The 15,568-nt window shown below is 45.1% G+C and overlaps 1 protein-coding gene across 1 annotated transcript in view; it reads left to right on the plus strand.

Annotated features, from left to right (window-relative positions):
- cadm3 (cell adhesion molecule 3) overlaps positions 1 to 15,568 on the plus strand; it is a 149,302-nt gene that overhangs the window by 58,289 nt on the left and 75,445 nt on the right. Inside the window, 1 exon segment of the mRNA XM_080441251.1 lies at positions 9,047 to 9,196. Within this exon segment, the coding sequence (XP_080297377.1) occupies positions 9,047 to 9,196 (150 nt within the window).

Below are 15,568 nucleotides of genomic sequence, written 5' to 3' on the forward strand. Positions count from 1 at the left end.
CACAAATTTTCACGATATTATTTTTTTGCAGATCTAAAAGCTCATAGGTGCCGCGCTATGAGCTTGTAAATATGCTATTTTTTTAATAGCCATATAAATCTAAAAATGACCACAGAATGCGTTCCCGGTCTTAATGGGATAAGGAGGAGGAGGTACGGGGGGGAAAGGTTGAGACGAGCAGCAGTGAGTTCAGTAGTCTGATAGCCTGGGGGAAGGAACTGTTGCACAGCGTGGTAGTCTGTCTGCTTCTGGGGCATGATTCTGTATCTGCTGCCTGGATGATGACAGAGGGGCACAAAACGCATGTGTGAGGGGTTAGGAGAGAGGTCCTCCACCATGTTGGAGGCCTTTCCCACAACAGAGAAAAATGTCTTCTTCTCTTCTTATGGGCTTGGATGGGAGAGAGAGAGAGAGAGAGAGAGACAGACAGACACGAGCGATCAGTGGTGTAAAGTAACTTAAGTACATTTACTCAAGTACTGTACTTAAGTAAAATTTTTAGGTATTTTTTACTTTACTGGAGTAAGTATTGAAAAGTATTTCAATTTTTAATACTTTTACTTCTACTCCGCTACATCTCAGAGGCGAATATTGCACTTTTACTCGACTACAATTATTTGAAAACTTGAGTTGCTAGTTACTTTGCAGATAGCCCTGTTTGGCTATTTGAAAATAGCAGATCTACAAGCTCACAACGCGTCACATCGCGACGCGTCGTGAGCTTGTACAGTAGGTCTGCTATTTTAGTACTTTTACTTTTGGTACTTTAAGTATATTTTGAAGCCAATACTTTTGTACTTTTACTCAAGTCACATTTTGAACACAGGCCTTTTACTTGTAACAGAGTATTTTTATATCGTGGTATTGCTACTCTTATACTTAAAGTAAAATATCTGAGTACTTTTTTCACCACGGCAACCGATTATTTTCTCGGCGCAGTCTGCACGACTCTCTTGAGGAGCCTCGGCGGTTGGTCGGCGGCTTCGACAGGTCCCATAGCAGACGGTAACACAGCTGGCGAGGACGCTCCCAACGGTTCTGTTGAAGGTGGAAAGGATGTTTCTTTTTTTGGTCTGTCTGTTTGTTTGTTTTGGTTTACTACATGCTCTGGTGAAGGTTCCTGTCGAAACGCGTTAGCCTGTGGTAGCAATCAGTGTTGTTTTTGACAGCAAATTTTGATTCAGTTTTAGTCATAGTCTTTTGAATAAAATTCCATTTAGTTTTAGTCATATTTTAGTCATCTGAAATGTTTTAGTTTTTGTCTAGTTTTAGTTGACTAAATATCATAAGATTTTAGTCGACTAAATCTACAGTTGATTTAGTCGACTAAAATGTATTGTGGCGGTGCCTTGATGGCGTCGTTATGGCTGATTTTACTCGTGGTTGAGAACGTGTAAAATCACGTTCAAATAGCAGATCTACAAGCTCACAACGTGTCGCAGCGCGACACGTTGTGAGCTTGTAGATCTGCTATTTTCAGAGTGCAACACCCGAGCGCAACCAAACATAAAATAACTTGTCTTAGTTCTAGTGGATCTCTTCTCCACTAGTCCCTCACTAACATTTTTGTCTGACGCAATTCTCAATATATAATTCTCAAAATACATTTTTCGTCATAGTTTAAAGTTGTACAATGCAGAATCACAAATAACGATTTTTAGCAACCTCTGCTGGTCACTACCGTCACTGCATACAATTTCCGTAGTCCTCGATTACCCAGAATTCCATTCGTTTTCACCGGAAGCCGGAAGCGTTTCAAAAAGCGATCTTGTAATTGTTTTATACTATCTACGGATCGTTTCTCTTAGCCAGTGGAGCATTAGTTACCATGAGCTGTGCTTTCTTTTTCTGTTCTTTTTCGATCTTCCAATCCTACATTATCTTAAAATCAGCGTGAGGTTCCTTTTTGTTAATAGCGCGGTAGTTCCTGGCCAAACAGGAAACCGTTGCGGTAGTTCCTGAGGACGTCGGCCACGACGTCATGACGTTGGCCAGGAACGTCATTTTCCCGGGAAAGTCCCCCCCGTACACGTTCAATAGAAAATATATAAATAAAAGGCTTCCGGGGGTGAAATTCACGGAGTGGGTGTTGTGAAACTTTTGCCACTCGCAAAAGATATACAATTTAACTTTAGTTTTGTTGAAAACGTTACCTAGTATTACTTTAAGTCGAGGAAATCAACACTAAAAGAAAGAAATGTCTTCTTTATATCTTTATGTTTTCGGGTGCTGCTTTTTTCCCACCTCTTGGTGTTTTGTCTTTTGTTTGTTTTTTCAACCCTGTAGTGGAGGGTGGGGTTGTGCCTTTCTTGTTCGCCGTAGGAAGTGCTGTCGCTGCTGGGATAACTGTTGACACTTAACACTTCACCCTCTCTCCACCGCGGAGCTGTTGACCTTCAGTGGGGAGTGGTCAGCAAGCGCCGGACCTTCCCAGAGTCAACAGTACATCTGTTTGTTTTGTCGACGTTCAGAGACACAGGCTGTTCTGGCAGCCGTCGGTCTGCCAGCTGTTTTACCTCCTCCCTGTAGGATGGTTCATTGATGCCACCAACAGTGGTGTAAAGTAACTCAGTACATTTACTTAAGTACTGTACTTAAGTACAATTTTGAGGTATTTTTTACTTTACTGGAGTATTTCCAGTTTTCAGTACTTGTACTTCTACTCCACTACATCTCAGAGGCAAATATTGTACATTTACTCCACTACAATTATTTGAAATCTACAAAACATACATTAACCACTTCAGCACTACATTTCGGCCATTTGAAAATAGCCGATCTGATTGATTGATTGACATTTTTATTAGGCAAAAATAATGTAAAACATTTATAATACTTCTGTCCAAAAAAGTCCTTGTGGACTTGTTTCTGTTGAGGTCCTTGGTATTCATTTCATAGACATATATAGTAGCAATTTCACAACGTATAGACATGTATATATATATATATATATATAGACATATATAGTAGCAATTTAGCAGTAGATCTGCTAAGATTTTAATACATTTTATATATTTCAAAACTTGTGAAATTGGACATTCTGCATAATGAGTACTTTCTACTTTTGGAACTTTAAGTACATTTTGATACCAATACTGTACTTGCGTACTTTTACTCAACTACATTTTGAATCCTGGACTTTTACTTGTAATGGAGTATTTCTACATTGCAGTATTGGTACTTTTTACACCACTGGCCACCACAGCGTTGTCATCCGGAAATGTAATGGTGGTGGTTTGCAGTGGAGGTGGAGGTGGATGTGGATATGGAGGTGGAGGACCGTGCGGTCGCGGCCCAGTAGCGTGAACCACAGGGGGGCTGAGCACATGGCCCTGGGGGCACGCTGGTTTTCTCAAGGACTGTGCTGCTTACTTGGAACCATGTTGCTGCTGATCTGTAGTGACTGCAGGGCTCACTCTCTCTGTAGTGACTGCAGGGCTCTCTCTCTCTCTCTGTAGTGACTACAGGGCTCTCTCTCTCTCTCTCTGTAGTGACTGCAGGGCTCTCTCTCTCTCTCTCTCTGTAGTGACTACAGGGCTCGCTCTCTCTGTAGTGACTGCAGGGCTCTCTCTCTCTCTGTAGTGACTACAGGGCTCGCTCTCTCTGTAGTGACTACAGGGCTCTCTCTCTCTCTGTAGTGACTACAGGGCTCTCTCTCTCTCTCTCTGTAGTGACTGCAGGGCTCTCTCTCTCTCTCTCTCTGTAGTGACTGCAGGGCTCTCTCTCTCTCTCTGTAGTGACTGCAGGGCTCTCTCTCTCTCTCTGTAGTGACTGCAGGGCTCTCTCTCTCTCTCTGTAGTGACTGCAGGGCTCTCTCTCTCTCTCTGTAGTGACTGCAGGGCTCTCTCTCTCTCTGTAGTGACTGCAGGGCTCTCTCTCTCTGTAGTGACTGCAGGGCTCTCTCTCTCTCTGTAGTGACTACAGGGCTCTCTCTCTCTCTGCCTGGATGCTGAGAGAAAGCCAGCCTCCAGGCAGAGAGGAGGAGGAGGGGGGCGTGTTCAGGCCCAGCAGGTCCAGCTCCTTCCAATGGACCCTTCGCTAAGCCCCACCCACTCCACTCTGTGACTGGTGGTGCGAAGTTAGTCACACCCAGGCCTGGCAGCGCCTGGCAATCTCTGCTTCTCACCCATTGACTTGCATGTTAAATGACGGCTTTTCCCCTTAAAAATAATCGATCATTTCAGCAGCAATAGCTTCAAAATCTCTTCTAAATCTAGTCAACAAGGCCTGCAGTAGGCTATGCACTGGACAAATGTGCATGACATTATTTCAATAAACTAAAAACACCGGAAATGTTAGAGGGAGTAATAGCCATGGATACACGACGGTCGTCTGTCTCGACCGTCATGGATGAATCTCAACCTGGTGTTTGCACTTTCTCCATTTATAGCCCGTACATCTACAGAAACGTTCATATTTCAAATATAAAGTGCTTATCCCATGGCCACGGATGTTACATTTATGTACGGGCTCTTAAAAGTACCCGTATCATCCGTATTGTTCAATAAAAAAGCATTTTAATCTGATCGGTGGCCATTTTCTCCATATGCTTTCAACTAAGCAACCCTATCGGTTGGTAGGTGTATTGCACTCTGATACATTATAACTCTATGAGAAAATGGCCACCGATCGGATTAAAAATGCTTTTTATTGAACAATACAGAATATACGGGTACTTTTGAGAGTCCCGTGCATCATTTTAACATCCGTGGCCATAGGGTAAGCAATTTATATTTGAAATCTGAACGTTTATATATATGTACGGACCGTAAATGGAGAAAGTGCAAACACCAGGTTGAAGTTGATCCATGACTGTAACAGGAGTTTTCATGTACCGCAGGGTAAGACTACAGTAGCAGTTAATAAATAGACGAACAAATGAATGAATATACTTTAACGTGCGGAATCCGAAACAGGCAGCGCTGTGATTCTGAATTTTGTTACGATTACGGTGATTAGTAGCCTATTATTGACACCACCTGGACGAGTGAGTCGTGTCATGTAACTTTCTGAGGTTAAGCTGTGTATGTGTTCAACAACACAGCCATATTCAGCCTTGCAGTTTAAGTGCAGATGTCAGCTTGGGAAAAGCAGCCTCCAACGGGTTTGGGTACGTGGTTCATAGTCACCATTGCGTTATCGTGGTATTCCTATTCTTGCTATTATGTTGCAAATGATTGTGTGTGTGCGGGCGAAATAACATTGACAGCTATGGCAGGTGACGAAAGCTTGCCAGACCTATGCCAGGTTAACAACGGTTGCTAAGCTGGCATTGGACAATCGCTTTTGGGGTGGGGTTTAGCGAAGGGTCCATTACCGCACCTGCTCAGAGATGATGCAACTGAAGGCTGGACAGCGAGCGGTCTATATGTAGGGGTGCGACTGTTCATCTAAAGCAGTGGTTTTCAACCCTTTTCATGTCAAGGACCCCCAAATTGACACTTATTAGCCTGTGGACCCCCATTTTAAAAAAGATATGCCAGGGACCCCCATAACAGAAGATTTTCACAGCATTTTAATTTCAAAGACCCCCAGTTTGACATGCATTAGGCTATACGGACCCACATTTAATGACATTTCTATCTCTGGACATTTCTACCAAATGGACCCTAACGGGTTCATTTGGTTCCATTTGTACACTCTCAGAGTTACAGACACATAAGACCCTTATGATAAGGGTCCATTTGGTTCCTAAATATCATTTAGCTGGGGAACCCCCTCAACGACCACTGGTGGTCCCCGGACCACCGGTTGAGAACCACTGATCTAAAGTAATTGGTAATTGATTATAAAAAAAAATATATATATAATTTATTTATAAAGTAATCATTTATAGACCATAACACTGTTGTACCATGAAGTATAAAATAGGGTTTAAAGCTACACTATGTAACCTTCCTCTACCTCTACTATGGATTTGAACCCGGTTTCCTGCGCAAGTGCTTAATTGTTTTACCATTGGAGATGTTAAGCCAGATGGAGGGTCATGGTCCTGGTCCATCATAGTTTGTCCTGTGTGGCCACAGGGTGGCGTCACGCTGGCTCAGTGCTTATATATAGCACTGAGTGTGGACTCCCTGTTCACACACCACTGTGGAGTCTGCATGCAGGGACGGCGCCAGGGGGGGTCTTGGGGGGGCACAAGCACCCCCTGGCGAAAGCCTAGCCCCCCCTAAGCACCCCCTGCCACAACCCCAATTTTTAAGAAAAAATATTTATGGAATAAATAAATAAAATATATATAGAAATAAATCGGTAAAATCAGGCAAAAATGTGAATTAAATAATGTAACCCTAACCTAACCCTAACCCTAACCCTCAAACCAAGATAAAGTACCAAAACCCGCCCGAACCCGCACATTTTTGGACCAGAAACCGGGCCGAAACCGCAAAAAAAAAAAACGCGCGTGCATGCGTCAAGCCCCCGCTGGAAAAAAGTCAGCCCCCACATAGCCCCCCCTGCCAGAATTCTCTGGAGCCGTCACTGTCTGCATGTTCTCCCTGTGTTCACGTGGGATTCCTCAGGGTGGTGTTTCTGGTTTCCTCCCACACCAAAATACATTAATGTCGGGTGGAAACCTTGTATCTTGCATTCAAAAATAGCAAAAAACAGCAGATCTACGAGCTCAAAACGCGTCGCGCTGCGACGCGTTTTGAGCTTGTAGATCGGCTGTTTTTGCTACTTTTGTGTGACATAGAATGGTAAAGTACAGCATTAATTTACGAAAAAAAGTTAAAATACGGAGATAAGGTGTCTGCCCTCTTATATGCAACAATGTGGCCCTCTGGACTGAGTGAGTGTGGAAATATAGTGGCCCCTCTCCACTGTCATAGGCGAACATTTGGCGAAAACATGTGAACATTTGGCACAGTGTGCAACGCGTTGTGAGCTTGTAGATTGGCTATTTTTTTGGGCCATTTTATTTACTTATATATATTTTGTAGACCTTTACTGTGGGAGAAATTCACTTTGAGCTTCACCCATGCTGAAAGATGGTCATGATGATTGCTCGGAGATGTTATGGCTCAAGTATCTTTGCTCAGGGAGGAGACTTGGACACGGATACTGGCTAGGAGGCCAGGATGGAGGCCAAACCCGTGACCTCGTTGTGATTACCAGAAGGCCTCTTCTACCCACTAAGCTACGGCCTCCGCAATTTAGTGTAGAGACAAAAAACAGGAAGGTTGCTGCCTAGTATACAGCCCTGGGGGACTCCGGTCAACTATACAGTATGTATAGGGTTTAAGACCTGAGGCCCATTCTACAAAAATGTCTTCTAAATCTAAAAACAGTTTTCTGAAAAACGTATGTTTCTATATCAGTGGTTCTCAAACTTTTTCATGTCAAAAGGACCCCCAAAATGATATGTATTTGGCCTCGGACCCCCATCTCAAAAGATTTTGTTCCAGGGACCCCCAGAAACAAAGATATATATATATATATATATTATATATATATATATATATATATATATATATATATATATATACTTGTTGTAACCCAGTGGTTCTCAACCTGTGTTTCGGGTCTGTGGGGTCCCCACATGATTTTGGTAGGGGGGGGGGGGTCCCCCAGATAAAGTAAAGTGACAATACCTAAAGAAAGAAAAGAAAAAGATCATTACTGCATCAAAAGTAATCAACAAACTATACTATAAAAACTGGTCAAACATTGGCCAAATTTTTTAAATAATACAAGAAATAGGAAAATTGCCGATCTACAAGCTACAAGCTTGTAGATCTGCTATTTTGGCAATGTTTATCTGTCGAACCGAGTCAAACTAAAATGTAATACCTCAACTCCTACATTCCAAGTGCTTGTCAGAGTGGGGGTGGGGGGGTCCCAAGTTCAAATTGTGATTATTTTGGGGGTCACAGCCTTGAAAAGGTTGAGAACCACTTCTCCATGTCGCCTATAACCACACAAGCTGACTATAATTCCTAATAACTGGCGGCTGTAAAGAAAAAAAAGGGAAAATGTCAGTGTCAGTGTTGTTGTTGTTGTGTTCTTACTTTCACCTTCACTGCCGGTGAAGTGAACACCCCTTGACAAGAGCGCGGGAAAGGGGCAGAATTAGTCGACTCGCTCACCCATTATCAAGAGAGTTCTGTTAAACACCATAATTTGAGCCCATTTGAACGTGGCCTCGGAAAACAGCTCACAGTTCAGCGCCGCTTCATGCCGCGATTCCGCATTCATGTCTTTTTCCAATCCCCTTCATTACGGCAGGTCATTTGTATTCTCTCTCTCTCACCCACTCATTTCCATAATGCCGGTCCTGTCTGAGCGTGCGGTTCCCGTCCTGTGTGATACATATGCATGGTTAAAAACCTCCCGACATGGCCGTGGAACAAGAAAGAGGTCTTCTACACGATTCCATTAGTGCTACGAGTCTGCACTCTCTTCCTCCGCCTGCCGCTTTGACCCTGTCGCGAATCCGGGCGAACAGACACCAGACTCTTCATCACCTGGTGGTCCCTGTGGGGTTCAACCCTCCCTGGATACAGCGAACCACGGGATGGTATTGACTCATCGCTCTCGTCGTATATACACGGGGCCCCGCAGACCTATACGACTCGGAAAGCCATTTGTCTGCCCTTTATTTTTTTTTGTCCATCTGACAGCCTGTTTTTGTGCGTTTGTCACCAGCGCGCGCGCGCGCGCGTGTGTGTGTGTGTGTGTACGTGTGCGTGTGCGTGTGCGTGTGTGAGAGAGAGAAAGATGGGGAAAGATAGGTTTGACAGAGAAAGAGGGGGGAAAAATGGCTGTGTGTTTTTTTTTCTCACACGCCTGTTTGATTTGTGTGTCGGAGCGTGCGCTTGTGTTTGGCCCGCCATCTATCTCTCTCCCTTCCGTCCGTCCCCCTATCTCGCTCATCTCTGTCTCGCCCTGGCCCTCTCTCTCTCTCTCTCTCTCTTCCTTTATACCCCCGCAAAGACCACCTGACCTGTCTCTCTCTCTCTCTCGCTCATGCAACGTTCTCCCTCCCTGGGGCTTTTTTTTTCTCTAACTCCTTTTCCCTCTCCATCTCTGTCCCGTTACCTAGACGATGACCCCTTGCAGCCGGTGACCTCTGACGAGATGGTGTCCGTCGGGGGGACGGTGACGCTCACCTGCCGCGTGGCCGAGAGCGACAACTCCTCGCTGCAGTGGTCCAACACGGCTCAGCAGACCCTCTACTTTGGAGAGAAGAGAGGTGAGTGTGGACTGAGGGAGGCGGAGAGAGGGATGGATGGGGTGTTGTTGGGTGTGGAGGGAGGAGAGAGGGACGCATGGATTGAAGCAGGGGTCTTCAACGTTTTTCCAAGGATTAAGGACCCCCTAGCTGAGAGAGAGATGAAGCAGGGACCCCCACTATATCTTGTATAAAATCATTTTTTTCATAGATTTCCTATCATAGTTTCATAGACTTGTTTGACGGCACTGTCATTGTGTAGCGTTGTGTTGGATTCATGTTAATGTGTATTTTCAGACAGTTAACCACTTAAACCCTCAATACTTCAAATACCCTCAAAACTTGTACTTGGTCTGCAATTTTTACCCTCTTTGCCAAAAATGGCCAATCTACAAGCCCACTGTGGGCTTGTAGATTGGCTATTTTTGGCTAATGTTCCCCTGCAGGATAGGGATGCTAGGGTTCAAGTGGTTAATGTAAGAAAATAAAGAAAAAAAAGTTCCTATCACACAAAGATTTGGCGGCCCCCGTCGGGGGTGAGGTATGGAGAAGGATAGAAGGAAGTACTTAAAGGGATACTTCACTTTCACATAAAATAAACATTAAAAATATATATTTTAAAAAAATGAAAGAAGTTATGGCAAAATAAAGGCCCCCTCACACATTAGTAGGACACTCTAATGCGTGAGGGGGCCATGAATTTTCCATTACTTTTTTCATTTATTTTTAATATATTTTTTAAATGTTTCCCCGGCCCGAAAGTGAAGTATCCCTTTAACCCATTTAGACCTGAAACGCATCTGTGTCACTTTAGGTTTCTTTGGCTATTCAAAAATAGCAGATCTACAAGCTCATAGCGCCGCGCTATGAGCTTGTAGATCTGCTATTTTTGAAAAAAAAAAACTGTTAGGATTTAGAAAACATTTTAAAGAATCTCCTCAGGTCTTAAAGGGTTAAGCAGCGTCTCTGCCATATATGGCGACCACCAACCATAGCAGAGACAGTGCAACACTTCACCAGCCCTTCTGCCTCGCCTCTGGACATCCCAAGCTGTCGAAACTCCTCCAACAAACCAGTCTGTGGGCATGTCCCAGGCTGTCCCAGGCTGGACCACCAGAGAAAGCAAAGTTCCCATAGTCTCGCACCGTCGCCCGGTGACAAATCGCCCTCCACAGCCGCTCCCGTTGGGCCTGGAAGTCCATCCCACCGCTGCTCCGACAGCGGACGGACACACCGCAGGGAGGCCGGTCGGGTCCGCTGCCTCTCCTCCCGGCATGCAGCTGTTCGCGGGAGGGACCGTCAGGCAGCGTCGGTCGCCGGTAGACCGCGTCGGCGAGTATAGTGCCTTCCTGTTGATCGTGAGCAAGCATGAAGACACAGAAGTTGCAAAATGCGTCTTAAATCTGCACCTACTTACATTAACCCATTAAGACCTGGAACTGTGTCATTTTTAGATTTGAGCTAAAAAGCATTATTTTACACTTTGGGCTATTCAAAAATAGCAGATCTACAAGCTCATAGCGCGGCACCGAGTGCCGCGCTACGAGCTTGTATATCTGCTATTTTTGAAAAATCATGAAAATGTGTGCAAATCTTTGAACATAATATATTTTTAAAGCGAACATTTTTAACTCAAATCTTTGCTTCTGGGGGTCCCTGGAACAAAATATTTTGATTGGGGTCTGCGGCCAAATACATGTAATTTTGGGGGGTCCTTGACATGAAAAAGATTGAGCACCACTGATATAGAAACATACGTTTTTCAGAAAACTGTTGAGATTTAGGAGACATGTAGAATCGGCTTCAGGTCTCAATGGGTTAAATCTGCACCTACTTAGATTAACGCTCATAGTTAGAAAGGGTGTGGTTGTGGCTGTTAGATGTTACAGAAAAAACAACATAATGTCACCACACAAGGCCCGTACCATGCTGGTGATGGCCTTTTTGTATGTATTGCAAGTGTATCATTCGTAACACAATCACAATATTTAAATAAACAGAAAACCCTAACCCCGTAAAATAGCACAATAAGTGCTTACAACACAAAGTCAGTTTGTAAAACAAACTCAAGAAATGGCAAATGCAAATTCTAATACTATACAGGAATGAGCCGCAAAATGAATCTTCATAACACAGCGTGTTATGTGCTGGTTGTGTTCATTCAGCCGTGCATCAGTGCCAACTAACACTTTGGTGCCTTTTTTCTCTGTTCTTTTTTCTGCGTCAAGTGGCTCTCCACTTGACTCTCCACATTGTCTATTAATAAAATCAAATAATGTGCTTTGATGTATCTCACTTCGTTACTGTGTGGTGTGTGATGCGCGCTGCAGCCATAGGCTCGTTCTCTGCTGGAGTGGGCTCTTTGACAGCGAGAGGCTTGTTGAGCTCACGGCACCCGAGATAAAAAAGGAACAAAAGCTGTGAAACCTTGAAAGCCTGAAAAATAGAAAACAGAGGGAAGAGTAGCAGCCCGTTATATATACACAATACAACTCACCCCAGCTGGACTGGAGTTCGTGGACCTGCGATAAAAAAAAAGAGCAAAAGCATCAGAGCAGGGGTCTTCAATGTCTTTCAGGCCAAGGACCCCTTAGCTGTGAGGAAGAGAGATGAAGCAGGGACCCCTCACTACATATTGGAGACATGTTAAACGTGTGTTTTCAGACATTTAACGACTTTAAACCCTCAATACTTTGTAAAATTGACCTTTGGACACGTTGTGAGCTTGTAGTTCTGCTATTTTCGGCTAATGTTCCCCCCCAGAATAGGGTTGCGCGAGGGTCCCCCCCCCACTGCCAGTATCTCCGAGGACCCCCTACGGGTCCCGGAACCCCCTGTTGAAGACCCCATGCATTAAAACACACCGCTGAAAGATCGTAACGGGGAAGCGTTCAGCCCGTTATATATATATATATATACAACTCACCCATTGGACGAGAGTGGCTCTGTGAGGTCAGTCGTGGTCAAATAGAAAAATAACTAGATCCTTCCTGGGCGAGGTTGTTAAACTGACCACGCCATAGGAAAGGTGACACTCAAAGGCTGCTCCTGTTGGATTGATGCCTATATACTAAAATGTACTGATCATTATCTTGTCTTGGGTAGCTCAGGTGGTATAGAGCGCTCGCCTTTTTCGACCACAAGGTCATGGGTTTGATCCCGGCTTGTGTGTGGAAAAGTCATTTGGGTATAAGTACTAGGAGCTGATGGTATGGTGTTGCGCTCCATCTCAGGGGTCTAGCGCAGGGGTCTTCAACAGGGGGTCCGGGGGACCCCTAGGGGGTTCCTCAGAGTTACTACAGGGGGTCCTCCTAATCTTTGTGTGATAGGATTGAACCCTAGCATCGCTACTCTGAGGAGAACTTTAGCCGAAAATAGCAGATCTACAAGCTCACAACGCCTCGCACTGCGAGGCGTTGTGAGCTTGTAGATCGTCTATTTTTGGACAAAGAGGTTTAGTGTAGTTTCGAGGGTTTACGTGGTTAAATATCTGAACATACACGTGAACATGAATCCAACATACACTGATGACAGTGTTGTCAAACAAGTCTATGAAGCCATCTGTGAAATCTATGAAAAAGTTTTATATGCAACACAATGTTGTTCATCTCTCTCTCAACTAGGGGTAGCACTGGTAAACCCTCCCTCCAGAAATCTCATTTGTATTTTATTTCACTCCTGAAATCAAATGGAAATGAGAATTCCGGAGGGAGGGGCTTTACCAGGCTAAACTAGGGGGTCCTTGGCCTGAAAACGTTGAAGACCCCTGGTCTAGCGCATTGCGAAACGGGGATAGACTCCCGCGAAATGGCCGATACAGACAATAAGCCTCTCCGACCAACTTACTTACTTATATAAATTCAAGCTATGTTACGGTAAATCTCTCCCCACTGAGGTATAGCTGTTACACCACATATCTACTTATACGCCATACCATCATCAATGGTCCACGTCCAGTCTCAAGTCATGAAAAAATGTCACTCGCGTCCGACTCGCTCAACTCCCTGACCAACTCAGAGAGAGAGAGAGAGAGAGAAAGAGAGAAAGAGAGAGAGAGAGAGAGAGAGAGAGAGAGAGAGAGAGAGAGAGAGAGAGAGAGAGAGAGAGAGAGAGAGAGAGAGAGAGAGAGAGAGAGAGAGAGAGAGAGAGAGAGAGAGAGAGAACAATGGACCACAATACACGCCCCCTGGGGCTTTTTGAGTATCCCTCTTAGTATAACTTTTGACTGTTCTGTTAACTAACTTGTTAATAAACTATTCAAGCAATCAATCAAAAAGAGAGAGAGAGATGGAGGAGGGGCAAACCTGTAGCCTACTTTATAGAGGAGAGGAGGTGGGGCAGAGATGAAAGGGAGGTTTGGGAGGATGGGGAGACAGGAGGAGACAGGAGGAGAGAGGGATGACAGATGAAAAGAAAGGCCACAAGAGAGCGACAGACTCCTGCTCGCTAGCGATGCACTTATACACGCCCAGGCGAGGAGAGGAGAGGAGAGGAGAGGAGAGGAGAGGAGAGGAGAGGAGAGGAAGAGGAGAGGAGGGAGAGGAGAGGAGAGGGGAGGGGAGGGGAGGGAGGCGGACTGTCAAATCCTCGTTAAATTAACCCTGAAAGTGTTAAGCCTGATTTAGTTACTTGCTGGTGTCTTGCACCAAAAAATATCAGCTCTACAAGCTCACAACACGTTGCAGCTGCGACGTGCTGTGAGCTGGTAGATCTGCTGTTTTGCGGGGATGCGACACCAGTCCCGACACGCTAACCTAAGCATAAATCATGGGCTTTACTTTTGGGGGTTTGAGATTTCACTGTGTGAAGAAGAGAAGACAGAATAGCAATACTTCAGCAACACATTGCAGTCCAATAACACACTCTGCAGTAATAATAACACCTCACAGCAGATGTCTGTACTTTGGTGGTGAGAAGAACGGTGTGTCACACGCACACACACACACACACTACGCGCGCAGCGCGCGCACACACACACACACACACACACACACACACACACACACACACACACACAGTAAGAGAGAGACTCAGAGAGCTAAACTAAACGCCGGTTTGACACAGAGTGACAGGTGTGGCTGTACTGTCAGAGACGAAAGAGGTGAGAATGAGAGGCAAGACGTGTGTGAAGGAGAGACCAAGTTTGAGAGAGAGAAAGAGAGAGAGAAGAAGGGAGGGAGTAAAGGTGCTGTGAAGGGAGGGAGGGATGGATTGAGAGAGAGAGAGAAGTGAAAACAGAGAGCATAGTGTTGCAATCGTTAAATATTTACACAGAAAGAGAGAGGTTTGCTTGTGTTGCAATCATTCAACAATAGAGGGGGAGGGAGAGAGAGAGAGAGAGAGAGAGAGAGAGAGAGAGAGAGAGAGGAGAGAGAGGAGAGAGAGAGAGAGAGGAGAGAGAGAGAGAGAGAGAGAGAGAGAAAGTGTGTGAGTCAGGGAGAGAGAAGTATATACAGAGTGAAAAAAGAAAGTCAGAAAGAACGAATTAATGAATGGGAGAGGACCTGATATAGAAAGAGAGAGAGAGAGTGACAAGTCATTACTGTATCAGTCCCAACACCCCGGAGAGTATAGGGAGAGACAGATGGAGGGATACAAGGAGAGTGATAGAAAGTTAAACGGAAGAGAGAGGTAGGTAGATAGGTAGAGAGAGAGAAAGAGAGAGAGGAGAGAGAGAGAGAGAGAGAGAGAGAGAGATGGAGAGATATGAGAGGAGAGAAAAGAGGGGGAGCAGAGACTGTCCTTGAGATAATTACACCGATAGGAGAGGGGAGGGGTCAAGAAGATAGACAGAGACGAGTCAGATGAAAGCGGAGGGACGGCTGATGGAGGGGGGGAGGGAGGGGGGGGAGGAGGGGAGGGAGACTGGGAAATGGAGAGAAATGAGAAAGCAACGTAAGAGTAACTTCTCACAGCAGACGCTGTACTTAAGAGAACGGAGAGATCGATGGGCAGAGTGATTGCAAAGGAGGAGAACAGACGAAGGTCGCGAGGGAGGAGGGAGGGGGGCGGGGGAGGGACGGGGGGGCGGGTGAGGGAGGGGGGGTGGAGTAGCAGATGGAGAGAGAGAGAGAAAGGTAGTCAGAGAGAGACAGAGATGGACTCTCGACTGCCCGACGGCCTGCAGCGACAAGACACTGTACTTCACAGAGCCAGGAGATGGAGGAAGACGAGAAGAGAGAGAGACAGAAAGAGGAGAGACACACAGAGACAGAGACAGAGACAGAGACAGAGACAGAGACAGAGACAGAGACAGAGAGGCAGGTTCAAAGGAGACATGGACAAAGAAAAGAGAAAAGGAAGATTTTTTACGAAGACTAACGAAGTTGCAGTGGTGGATAGTAACTAAGTACATTTACTCAAGTATACCTTTTTGATGTATTTTTACTTTAC

The sequence above is a fragment of the Gymnoscopelus braueri genome (genome assembly GCF_963280865.1).
Source record: "Gymnoscopelus braueri genome assembly, chromosome: 10".
Taxonomy (NCBI): domain Eukaryota; kingdom Metazoa; phylum Chordata; class Actinopteri; order Myctophiformes; family Myctophidae; genus Gymnoscopelus; species Gymnoscopelus braueri.